The sequence below is a fragment of the Melanerpes formicivorus genome, unplaced genomic scaffold, assembly GCF_026170545.1.
Source record: "Melanerpes formicivorus ecotype bairdi unplaced genomic scaffold, bMelFor1.0.p_v2 SCAF_70, whole genome shotgun sequence".
Classification (NCBI taxonomy): domain Eukaryota; kingdom Metazoa; phylum Chordata; class Aves; order Piciformes; family Picidae; genus Melanerpes; species Melanerpes formicivorus.
Genome location: NW_027142422.1, coordinates 3,049,791 through 3,063,280, shown reverse-complemented (window position 1 = coordinate 3,063,280; position 13,490 = coordinate 3,049,791). Strand labels below are relative to the sequence as shown.

The following is a 13,490-nucleotide window of genomic DNA, read 5'->3' as shown; positions in this document are numbered from 1 at the left end:
CAATGTACTTCCGTGCATCTTGCAGTATGAAAGCCTTACCTGAGCATCAGGCCCCCAGCTGTTGGCAGCTTTTACTGCTCTCTAGTAGGGCATTTATTCTAGTGGATATCTGGCAGTGACTTGCTAGAGCTAAGGTTGTGCAATAGTTTCCATTTTTGCTCATACTTTTACTGTTCAGTTTGAATTTTTCCATGTTTTATGACATACACTTGATAAGCTATTCCTCAGTGTACAGTCTGTGCAGTGTCCAAGACAATAAAAGCACAAGCTGGATGCTTCTGCTGAAAAGATGTCAATGGAATTTGTAGCTGCTGACTTGGGAAGGTTTACCATCATCCTTTAGAACTGTCATTTGTTTTCTTCCCAGCCATAAAAATCAAGGCAGCTAATAACATAGCTGTTTTCCTTCTGTAGACCAACATGCTGCTGTCACCCCGAGTCTGTTTGGTTCACAGTTGACAGATTTTTCTTGGTTTTCTAAGAGACAAATTTTTCTCTCAGGTTTTAAACTTAGGCTCAAGGGCACATAGAGCACAACATGTTTTTGTGAATCACAGCAGAAAATTGCTTATAGAGTTAGGCAAACATGGGCTTTTCCTGTAAAACACATCCAGGACTCTTACTCTCATTCTGCCTTTGGGAGTTCTGAGAAATACAAACAGATATTCTGAAGCTTCTGGAATTTCACCCTTGTGTTGTCCAAGTAGATACTAGTAGTTGGAATAGTACTAAACTACAATTTTCCAATGCTACGTACAATTTGTTTAAAAGAATGCAACAACATTTGAAGGAAAATATCTTGGTTTTGACTCATTCTCCTTTTTAACAAAGAAAGGTTATGCAAACTTAAATACTGCAGGTTGCTGGGATAAGGTCTCGGGCAATAAGGAACAACTGGAAGTCAGTATTCTTTTCTTTTGACATTGTACCTTATTCAAGTCCACGCTTACACAAGCCTGTGGTGGTGTTTCTCTCTGAGGTCCACACTTTTCTGCGTGTGAGACGTTTAGAGTATTCTGAACAGTTGTGTGCCATGGTCACGGATCGGACACACATGGTGACATTCAGATGAAGCACAACATACAGTGCTGTCAGATAGAGGTCCTCACATCTGCTTCAAAGCCAGCTGCCTCCTTTGTGCAGGGAGGCTACTGCTAGGTAGAAGGGAAATGTACATTGCATGGGTTTTCTTAAATTATTAAAATCTATACCTTAAGAATAACTCATTAGAAGAACTAATCACTTGGTCAATAAAGGCACTTGTCCAGTGTGACAGTAAAGACAATAGTGTTATTGAAGATGATTTTTATTTTGCTTTTTATGTTTTCTTCCAATTTAGCTCATTAGGATCATAGGAAAGTTCAGGCTAGATAGTATCTGAGAAGATGATAGAATCGGAACAGCTCAAGTTGGCAGGGTATTGGGGAGATCATCTAGTCCTGCTTGCCTGCTCACAGCAGTCAGCTGCAGCAGGCTGCTCAGGGCTGTGTCCATTTGTTTTGAAGGATGGAGATTCCACAGCCTCCCTAGGCAGCTAATACTCAAGCATCCTCAAACTGAGAATAGCCAGGCTCTGTCCTCTTTGCACCCTCCTCAGGTATTTATACATGTGGATACAGTCCCCTGTGAGCTTCCCCTTCTCCAAGCTGAGCAGTCCCAACAATCTCAACACTCAGCCTCTCCTTTGTGTACCAGATGCTCTCCATTAGTAATTTCCGTGGTCTTTTCATTAGACTACATCCAGTAGGACCGTGCCTAAAAGTGGACACTACTCCAGACGTGTCTCACCGGGGTAGAGAACAGGACAAGGATCCCCTCCACTGACCTTTTCATAGCACAGCTTAGAATACTGATAGTTTTCATAGCTACAAGGGGACAATGCTGGCTCATGTTCAACTAGTCCAGCCTCCTGCTCAGCGCTGGAGAGCCTCAAAGATCTTATAAAGAACCTACATAAAGGTGATGTTAAACATGTTTGTTACTGGAATACTCTTGAAACTCCTTACATTGTTGTGCTCTAATAGTAGGATCAATGAAGGAAAAATACATTCCTGAAATGACATCCTGCCAGACAAAGATAAAACACTATAGTGTCATTTCAGCAACAATCTGTCTGCATTATTTGTGTCTACACATGTGTCATCACTGTCACTTGGTTCTTATGTATTCTGTCTGCAGTATAGAGTAGTTCATGGACGAAACTCCATGAGCTGTTTATTTGCTTAGTTTCTCTTCACTCAGTTTTGTGCTGGTGTAACTTGAGTGCTAAACAGGTATTACTGAGTAAATAACATCTTTTTTGAGGAAATATCTAAAAACTGGATGTCTAAACCTAACCTTAAGCTTCTTGTGCCTTAATTTTCCTGTTTGAAAGGGAAATGCTATGTACAGTACCTCACAGCAGATGAAATTCCTCTCTGAAGAAAGACTACTACAGCTGTGCTGGGACAATATTTAACATTCTTTTACTGTTACCTCAAAGGACTATTTATGATGTGTAGATGACTTCATATCTCTGCATAAGATGCTTATTATTCAGGAGCAGTGCTAAGACTAAGGGCTAGCATTCTTTCATCTTTTCAGCTGTACTATGGCAAGGTTTTGGAGCGATTCCAACTCCCATTTTTAATTCTCACGGTTTAGCATAGATCTGGTTTGTGGGCATGCAACCCGGTTTATATAATCTGTTATCCTGTTCAGCACCAGCCTACTCAATTAAAATAAAACTGCCTAAGCTTATGATCCAAATCTCTGATGTACTGGAGCCTGGATATTATTTGAGATAAATATAAAGCCATGATGTTGGTTTAGGAGCAGGATATGTGTTAAATTGACTCCTGGTTAAGAACTCTTGAGAAATCTCAAAATCTTTAGGTTTAAATGAAAGTGCTTCCTAAGGGTCACTTCAGAACAAACATCCCTGTCCAATGAGAAACCATCTGCACCATAGTGTATAATGTAACACAATGTGTAGAACTCACACACCCCAGCGTAATGTGTATGTAGTAGCAATAGTGTATTCTCACATGGATGTTTAAGGGGTTTTACTAAACTGCTGCTCTTTTTTTTTTTTTTAAACTCTCTTCCCTACTTTATTTTTCCTGAAGTAGGGAGTTACAGACCACCCTTTCTCACACCTAACCAGCAGAACTGTATTAGGACACCTTTTGTAGTCAACATCAGCAGAAACCATCTGCCATGCTGAAGTTTCTGAATGCCCCACTGGCTGTCAGCCGTGGTGTCGCTACTTGCCACCACTTAGAGGTGTATACTGGAACTGATAGAAGAACGTAGCTTACAGAACTAAACTGTCAGGTGTATGTGACTGCAAAAGTCTCCTCTGTAAATGATACACGTGTCTTTGGATGTTTGGTTGCACAGACAGGGCTGGAAGATAAGAGCATCCCAGTAATTTAGAAGGAAAAGATTATGCTTTTCTTTTGCCGAGGCCTTTGTATGTTACTTCAAACCTCGTGTGCAGTTGCATTAAACTCTGATCTGTGCTGACATTTGTTCACAATTGTCAGTTTAATTTATACAGTGACAAAAAGGGATTCTTTCATTCCTTTTTTTCAAGAGAGTTTAAGTTTCTCTTTCCATCGCTCATGTGGCTTGCTTTCTGTCATATTTCTTTTTGTTAATGTGCATCCCTCAGGCTTAAACAGCAAGTGTCAAGTACCACTCATCCAAAGATCATTTTCAGGTTCTTTTCCAACCTAATTTCTAGCCTGAAAAAAGAAATTAAATTTGCCAAAGACGTTATTTGGCTCATAAGAAAATAATTTGGGGTAGCAGGCATTTACTCTGAGTTCGTGGCAGCAGGTCAGGTATCCAAGAAAAAAAGGGTGTAATGTTTAACATTGGTGAATAATCAGAGCTACAAAACTTTGGGTAATGAGGCACAGTATCATTTTGGCACCCGACACAAGCTGCAGCTAAGGATCCTTTCCTCATGTTTCTCAGGGGCTGTGGAAAAGCTTGTAATACCGGACACATTTCCCAGCCTTCTGGAAATAATGGTAATTGTTCAGCAATCCTAAGCCTGAAACAAATGTGCAGGCCCTATTGTTCTGCTGATTTCACTAAAAATACATTTCATCTGCAGCTCTCTATTTTACATTGCTAATCTGTGTCCTCGTTAAGCCCTTTATGTAATTGCAAAGGTAAGTCTTCAAAAATAAGCCGACACTGCCAGAACCAGAGAGGCACTCTAGGACCTATTACTGAGCAAGAAAAAGCTCAGCTGGAAGAATCTCAGTCTGATGTGAATCACAATATGTGGTGCAGGATTTTCACCTACCTTTTTTAAAACTTTGTAGACTCTCATCAGGGGCTTGAGACACCAGACACTTACTAACTGCAAACAAATGTGTTTTGGAAAAGTCTGTGTCCTTTTAGTGAAGCTTCTGAATTGGTGCATTAGGATTTTATGACCATATTTTTATGACCATGCATATGCAATAACATTTAGACCGAAAACTAAGGAGAAGCAAAGACAGGGATCCATGTTACATTCTCAGTTCTAACTCAGTGTATCCTATAGAGGGAGACATACTATTCTCTAAAATGGCAGCTGCCAGTGAAGAAAATCATTGCATTCTCTTGAGCAAAGGGCAAGAAATTGTCATTTACTTCAGGAACTAGATTAGTGTGTGTTAGGCCCAGGATTAAGAAAATAGAGTTGCTTTAAGTTAAACTGATTCTGGTTTTGCAGCTAGAAATTGAAATATACCCTTACTGATACTTCTCTACAGTGGTACATCTAGACCTGCAGAAGTTGTAATTTAATGTTAACTGTGCTGGTTGTACATCACTAATGTTTGGAGGAAATTATTTTGGCAATGGTCATATGTCACTCTTTAGTTTTAAGCTCTTGCAGTGGAGCTCTAATTTACTTCAGAACACCCCATTGCACCACCTCTTGCCTTCTTCCTTAGATGGCACTCGCAAGACCCAGACACCAAATTTGGAAAGTTGTTTTCCACTGGTTGCACGTGATTTTTGGCAAGCAGTTGTGCAGGCAGTTTGAGAGTTATTTGGGTTTGGTAATGTGGTGAAGCAGCTGATGGGACTGTGCGTGGACATCTTTTCCTCATGCGTGTGATTTTCTTTTGACTCATTACACTATGGAATGTTTCTACTTCATGTGTCTAAATCTCTGAGGATTTTTGCCCATATACCCTTTATGGTCATAAAGATGACTTTCTTTTCCTCTCTCAAACCTTTTTTTCCCCCCCAGAGCCTGTACAGATGTAATCAGCTTTTATGTGCCTTCTACTCTTGCCTGAGTTTTGCATCACTGAAAGTCTCAGCAGCAGTGCCAGGTTTGAGGCTACCTTAAGAAAACAGGCAATCAGGCAGCCACAAAACTTAAGCTTGCCTGTGGATCCTGATATAGCAGTTGCAGGTTGGTTCTGCTGAGCCAGAAGTTTTAATCATTTCTACAACCTTGGTCATTTTTGTATCTGTACTTGCCAAATACTTCAGGAGAGAACAGCATTGTACTTCAGAGACCGGCATCGGAAGAGCTGGTATTGGGAATTTCCAAAAAGATTATTTTCAACACACCATCAGAGAAGTCAATAAAATTAAAGTGCTGGTTATTTTCACTTGGAGATGGTTAAATTGTTAGAGAAAAAGAAGGGGTTGCCAGATAATTTGTCTCCTTATCTATTACTTTTTCTCTTTCTACTGAGGTAATAAAATCACTAATTTAGTGATTTCTGTCAGCTGAACCTAAGATCCCTGGATTTAAAAACCTCAGTCTGGACTGCTTGAGTTCAACAGGAACATTAATTAAAGGCAATAACCCCGACCTCCATATGAAATCTTGCTATTTTGCAGGCCTGAGGGACACACTGGGCACTAGTTATACAAAGATTTATAAGGGTGGGTTGATACTTCTACTTGGTGTGGAGGTAGAGGATGCTCATAAAGATGCCTGAGATGGTGGGGGAAAGGCAGTTGTTCATAGTTCTTTATTCTGCTTCTTCTACAGTAAAAGATGTTTCAGTAAAGAATCTTAAAGTACAAATAATTATACTGAGTACTCTGCAAATAACTTGAATACCTCTGAGTTTAAAAAAACAGAAATAAAAAGTTAAATAGTATGGTAGTTACCAGAGAAAACTCTGTTCACTTAGTTGACAACAGGAAACTTCCACAGTACACAACAGATTACTTGGCTATTGCTAACTGGGGTGTCCTCGCTGTAACATCTGAGTAACAAGCAAAGAGCAAAACACTTCAGAAGCTGTTACTTCCACAGACCCCTCTGTCATTCCCCCACCTGTACAAGTGCAGCAGGAGGTTCTGTAGCTGTTACAGTTTAAGACTGCAGTTTTAACAAGACTGCTTTTTACAGTGCTAAAGGGATCACAAAATGAAAGCAGCACTTAGTGAATGTCAGCTGGATCTGTGATTGCCAGATGAGCTAGCATGGGGAATACTTGGCAGCACCCCAGCTGCATGCCTAAAAGGAAGAGTCCTTCACTCCTAGAAGAGGTGAGCCACATTTCTGGAGGGGAGAAGGCATTCTGCGGGCCACATGGCTGCCCAGTGCCCTTTCCTCTGCCTACACTTGACAGGCATTTCTGTGTGAGTCAGGCATATTGTAAACAAGTAAAACTACATGGCTGCTGCAGATCAAAGACACACACAAAGAGCAGCACTATGTTTGTTAAATAAAATTAGTTGGTTTATGATCAATGACAGGTCTTTTTAAGGTGGAGGAGGCCATTTTAACTGGAAAAGGAGCAGCCACAGGAAAAAAAATCCTGATCATCTCCATTTTTGCAGTTACAGCAAAACCCATCCATGAAATGCTGCAAAACACAGCCCTACATATGCATTTTTTGGCACTGCCTAGGGCAAGAATTCCCAAATGGCTGTGTATACCACTAAAGAGTATATACAGACACCTCAGTGTGGGAAAAGATACAGCACAGAAGCAGGACCTGTTACCACTGTCAGTATAAAAAAAGTGCAGGAGTCTCTCAGTGTGGAATTTCACTCAGTTTTCAAGTGAGAAACACTCACGTAGCCATTTTGGGGGTTGAGGGGGAGTCATTTAAGTAATTTTTTCTGCATTCATTATTTCCTTTATGCTCTGTAAAACATCTATAGGCCAACTATTCCACAGTTGATAAGTCACCTCCCTTTAAGGTGATCTTACTAAGATTTGCACTGTTCACTGGGATATTTTTTCATGTAGGATAAAGTATTTACAGATTATGCACAGTGAAATGGTTTGTGTTTTTCCATCTATTTTGAGGCCAATAGAAACTGGAAGCTGCTCTCTGGAGCCTGTTGACAGATGCTGTTCAGGGTACTGGACGTGTCACGGCACAAGCGACCGCTCAGTTCACTGGTATGAAACCAGTGCAGTGTGTGGCCATGGCCTCTTCCCTTTGCCTCTTTGTGTTCATGTCTAACCTTAAAAGCTCATAGTTTTAGTGCATCTGTCCCTGAAGAATTAACTACAATAAGATCTGTTTGAATAAAAATTGCTGGTTTATGGAGCGATTATCACAGTCAAGAAAATGACAGAATTTATGAAAAGTAATGCATTCACAGATTAGCACCTTCCACTCCTTTCACTGCTACTACAGCATTTTGAGCTTGGATCTGTTGTAATTCCATGTCATCTCTACTGCATCCTTGCTTCAGATCCCTGCACGCGAAGCGCCTCCCATTTCTGCTCTCATTTGACTGCCTTGTCAGGCTGCACATACTCGCTGGAGGCGGCGTGCTGGCTCTGTGTTACCCAGTGTGATTTCATGAACTCTGGATCAGGGCCAAGGTAACATTTGTAACACAAGCCAACTTTTTTTGAGTCTTACCTTCGTTTAAGGGGAATCACCTTTTTGTAAGACCAAAGCGTAGGGTTGCAGCACTGCTGTGTAGTTCAGTGTCCTGACATGGAGAGCCCCAAAGAGAGCCAATGACGACTGATAACTGTAAAAGCAACGCTCGATTGATTCTTCAGCATTGTCAGAAGCTTGACATGTTCAGCTTCATTCAGGACTTTGTTACTGTATCTGTGAGCCTTATATAAATGCTATGGTGGTACAGGAGATCAGGCAGTAATTAGTTGGTGGGCTGGTTAACTTGTTTCTGTTGTGTTTTTCTTTTAATTACAATTGTATGGGAGGATTCTTATGAGGGATGGGGTGCCCAACAGCACCCATTTGAGCAGCCTCATGCCTTTACTTTCATTATTTGTGTCTTATCAAAGTAGATTTTAGTAAAGTTTGTCCCAACTGCTGGAGGTGACTGACATTGCTCTTCAGTGGCAGCATAGGCAGAAGTTTTGTGTTTCCTCATCTAATAGGTGCTCTGGTGATAGTTTCTTAGCATTGAGAGAAACAGTAAAATAAGATTCATTGCAATAACAACTGGATTTTGTGCTAAGGAGTCACTTCTCACAGGGGCAGCAAGGTGAGATGTGTTGCTCTTTGCAGACAAAGAGGTTAGATGTGTGGCACTGCTACTTGCCTTCTGGCAAAGGTGGGGCCTGAGATGTGCCAGCAGCAAACTAAAACATCTGCAAAATACCAAACCCAATAATGAGAGGTATGAAGTCATAGTTACAATTAAGCTTACTGTGGATCCCCAGTAAATGATTTTCCATTTCTCTTCCTTTTCTATTGATGCTTGTTGGCTGCCATTTTTATGCCATTGTCCTTTTCATTGAATCAGAGACCATATTACAGTTTCCTGAGCTGCTGACTCACAAGCTAGCTGCTGGCTTTTTTAGCAGTCAGCTTCAGAGGTTCTGGACAACAGCTTAGTTTTCCCATTCTTCTCCACTCTTAAGTAGATTTGATGAGTTATCTGTCATGCATTTTAAAGTCCATTCCTTTTTGAGAAGGTATTGTTACTTCTGTTCTTGATTAATTTAAATACACATAAATATAAATTAAGTCATATCTGACTCTCTAATTCTGGTTAATTGCATACCATGTGTTTCTGTATGCACGGAGATTTCAGTGTTCGATGATCAAGCCCTGGATCTCAGACTCAGGCTGTGTATGCTCAGTGCTTGATTTCTTCCTCATTGTGGTGTCCAGTAATGTGCTTAGTTGTCCTACAAAACTGAAAACAAGGGGAAAACACTGCTCTGCAGATTTTACAGTCTGTTTTGGATATAGCAAGAGGTACAGCAGCTCTTAAACCGGTCCAGGATGTAAAGAGCAGTACGGGATAAGAATTGGACCAGCAATTAGAAAAATGATACTCTGAGTTGCAGGTGTTTTTTTCCTGTGCTTTATTTTTGTGTCTTGTAATCCTACATAATTCTGCTCATAGTTGGACCTACTGCTTCCTAAAAAAGTGTCCCAAGCATCCCCCAAAACTGGAGGAGCACCAGGAAGAGAAGGCAGGGTCAGGAAGTGAGAAGATAGAGGCTGCTACCAGGAAGGGAAGCAGTGAAAAAGAATAAAATGTGTGGGTGGAGAGAATCACAGAGAAATACATACCTCAGTTTCAAATGTGGGAGGCATTTTCTTTCTCAGCTTGTTTTTGCTATCTATCTATGATCATAATTGAGCTAGGTGCAAAAAGGGTCTTGAAAACAAATTGAGAGAGAGATAGAAAGCATTCCTGTGGAACAAGCCCAAAATCCCATCCTCCAACCCCCACACAATTGGACATTGCAGTGGTAATGGGGGAAATCCCTCAATGGACAGAGCTATAAATGAAACTGCTGTTGACAAGGAGAAGAGGCACAGCTATATTTAACACAAGGATTTTCATTTGAGAAATGCTTTCTTTTTATCTTTCCTTTTTTTTTTTTTGGTCTTGTCTAGTTGGTAGAGGCTGTGAGGGCTCTTCCTGTTTGAGACAGTGCATGGTGGTTTCCCCAAGGCTTTTAATGGTAGATTAATGCTCTGGAGACAGTGTGGTGATAAACGAGTTCCTACATTTATATCTACATCCTGCTCCCCCTGCCCCCCTCCTGCATCTGCCCTTACCTACAGTCCTTCTGCAGTGCTTGACTTCCTACCCAGCAACAGTTTTGAGCAGCTCCAGCTGGCATTGAAGGCATCACTCTTTAAAATTGGTTCACCAAGATTCTTTAATTTTCAGTGCTGTCACCTTCATTACCCCTTATTTCTCAGACAATGACCCAAATGAAAGAGGGAGCAGAAAGCCTTCTGGTCAAAGGATGGACTGGACCCCCATTGCTTGGCAGATCTCAGTTAATTACTTTTGATACTACTCTTCACTTTCAGCAAATAGGTTTACAGGAGAGGCCTCTCTGCTGTTCCACATTTTAATGGCAATGCTCTACATGTCATACTGTACTCAGCACTAAAGGAGCAGATCTGAAATATCTTCCCTAGTATAAGGGAATGGCTCCCTTGTGTCAGCTGCATCCGTGCCTTCATTTTATGCAGTTTGCGCAGAGATAGGGATCTAAGAGTTTAGCTTCGGCAAACACCAACACTTAGGTGCAGCAAGGGAAATGAGGATTTGAAGCAGCATTGTTCAGCTGGGCTTGCCCCTGTGGCAGTTCCTATTTTTCATGTGTTTGTTTTTGTTTTCAGTTAGTGGAGTTCTGGTTACTTTTCTTTGCGTGCATTTCCATTTCTGTGCAGCAGCCCTTGTATGTGCAGTGTGTAGGGGAGGGGGATGGGTGGTGGCAGGGTGGTCAGGATGGCTGTGATTAACCTCCCTGGCTCCATCCAGCCAGCCTGCATCCTTTTGCTTACACGGCAGCGTGTTGCTCTGATCTTGGAGCAGAATTATTTTTAGACCACGAAGGTGTAGCTAGCTGGAGCATTTAGATTTCATGTCATGGCTTCCTTTTCCTGCTCTCAGGTTTCTCCCACTCGGCCTTCACCTTTGGTATTGAGAGCCACATCAGCCAATCCAACATCAATGGAACACTAGTGCCACCTGCTGCACTCATCTCCATCCTCCAGAAAGGGCTCCAGTACGTGGAGGCTGAGATCAGCATCAACGAAGTAAGTACCCCCATTGCCCCTCATGTTGCTGACCAGCTCACTGGAGGCTTGCCTCCCACCAGCCTCTGCACTCTACAATTGCACTCTGCAATTTCTCTTGGGCTGTTTTCATTTTGTCCCTCATACTTTACTCCACCTGCAGCAAAGTGCTGTCGAGCTCTGAGGCAGAAATGTATTTCTGTGTTTATGTGTGGCATTGAGGCTTTTTGCGTAGCTTGGGTGGATGTTTTGTGTTTGCACTCCACTAGTCAACTGATCCAAGGTGCACAGATGCTTGCAGCAAACAGGAAGAGACATCAGTGTTTGCAGTCTTACATTTACAAGGTCACAGCAGAATTTGGCAGGAAAATCCTGCAGTGTGGGTTGAAACTTCATTCCGTGTCACCAGGCAGCAGTGCCTGCATGCCAAGAGAAGCCTGATCAGAAATCCACAGAGGTCACTGGAGAGATTTCACTATCTTCTTTCAGCGACTTTGCTCAGATCGTATAACCAGGCATCGTCCTCTCATGTAGAAGGCAAAATAGTTGTGTGTAAATTCTAACCCTGGCTGGGGCACTGGTTTTCTTTGGGGATTGTACAAGCAGCCACAAAGTGCCTCTGTTCTCATTGAACTGCCAGGGATAACAAAGAGGGCATGTGGGAGAAGGCAGCATTTTTGCCTGCCAGCCTTAAAGGCATGATGCTTTGAGAGGGAGTGAAGCATGACAGATAAGCAAGCACTGCATTGCAAAATATTTACCATAGGTATTCATAATTGACTGAGATCTGTAATAAATATTAATGCACAAAAAGGTATTGCTGAATGTGGCATGTGAACAGCATGGATGAGAACAAAGGAATATTAAATAGGGAAAAGGTTGTGTTCCTTGCTGTGTGTAGTTTGGATACTCATTTGTTTTTGTCACTAGTGTTCTGTGAGGTTTCCTTTTTATGACTCAGTAGTGTGTTTGAGTTGTGTATGCATTGTTTTTCCAATGGGGCAATGACATTTGACATTCCTGCCAAGCTACTCTTTGATGCAGTTGTAATAAGCCAGTCTTAGGAAGACTTTTTTTGTTGCTTTTACACAGCGTATTTTCCTTTAATCTCTGAGGAGTTTATATGCCTGCATTTTCTATAAAATTCCAGCACATTACTTATTCACCAAACAGATTTTGAAGTGGAGCCATGATGAATCTGCAAGAGATCCGTAGTACTGTGGCACCGTTGGCTACGCCCAAGCGCAGTGTCTTCACACGACCCAGTTTTGTTTCTTTATATCATTAGCTCTTTGCTGACGTCAAAGGTGAAGATCCTAAACTTGCAGCTGCGCTTCTGCTCCTCTTCCCCGCAGGATGGTACAGTGTTTGACGGCAGGCCAATAGAATCCCTGTCTCTGATCGACGCGGTGATGCCTGATGTTGTTCAGACCCGGCAGCAGGCTTTCAGAGAGAAACTCGCGCAGCAGCAAGCCAGTGCGGCGGCAGCGGCGGCAGCAACCACAGCCACGGCGGCGGCAACGACAACTGCTGTTTCCCAGCAGAACACACCAAAGAACGGAGAAGCCACTGTGAATGGAGAGGAGAATGGGGCACATGCAATAAGTAAGCCAATCCCTGCGGCTGCTTGCCGCGACTGGGCAGTTGGAGTTTCAGTAACGTTTGTGCACTTACTTGCTGTCTGCAGGGCTGCATACAGAACCCAAGGCAATCATTTCAGGGGGGCCAGGTCATTCTAGAAAGGCTGCTTGAGAAAAAGTCATGTTTCACATCACAGTGGTGTGTTTTACTGCTGTTCTCTCAAAATCCATCAACTGAAGATATCTTCAGAATTACTAGGTGAAGATGCTGTCTTTCTCTGCTTGGAGCCAGCTATCCAGACATCATTTATATTATCAGCATCACAGCTGCTTTTAGATGCTTGATAAAAGCTGAGACAAGCTGTAGCCACCATTGGTCATTTTGGCCAGGCTAGGAGAGAGACTAGGTTGAGAAGCTAGAACCTACAAGCTGTATCTGTGTAAATGGAGTGTGGCCAGAACATATGCTTGAGTGCTAACTATCCTGTGATCATCCATAGCCTTGTCACAGTTTGTCCTGTAGCAGGTATCCACTCTTGTGCAGCATGGCCAAGCACAGGATGCGGAGTCATATGTGCCAAGGGCCATTCCCAGCAGACAGCCTGAATGAAGCCAGCCTGTCTTAAAGGCACAGAGTTCCTCACCTTTTTATTTACTAGCACATGCTTAGTCATACAGTCCACTGCAGGTATCTAATTGAAGGTCATACCTTCCCAAGATATCCTTTGACTGTGGGAACAGTCAGTTCTCAAGAGGTCTGAATTCACCTCTGTTTATTGGTGACAACAGGAGACTCGTATCTTAGACATCTAAAGACAGACATACAAAGCAAGTAGTGGACATACCTGCTTGTGTAACTTCCATCTTTACAACTTCATTAACATTGTCAGGCAGATAAAATTAATGATCCTGGTTTCTGTGCACAAACCATATTAGGGCACTGGCTAACTTCTGAAATGAG

The 13,490-nt window shown here is 42.2% G+C and overlaps 1 protein-coding gene across 2 annotated transcripts in view; it reads left to right on the top strand.

Annotated features, from left to right (window-relative positions):
* The window catches only part of TBL1X (transducin beta like 1 X-linked), a 160,774-nt gene that overhangs the window by 119,817 nt on the left and 27,467 nt on the right, over nucleotides 1–13,490 (top strand). For both annotated transcript variants that reach the window (XM_068163172.1, XM_068163173.1), the window contains exons 5-6: nucleotides 10,825–10,970; nucleotides 12,305–12,554. In XM_068163172.1, the coding sequence (XP_068019273.1) occupies nucleotides 10,825–10,970; nucleotides 12,305–12,554 (396 nt within the window). The remainder of the gene's footprint in view (nucleotides 1–10,824; nucleotides 10,971–12,304; nucleotides 12,555–13,490) is intronic.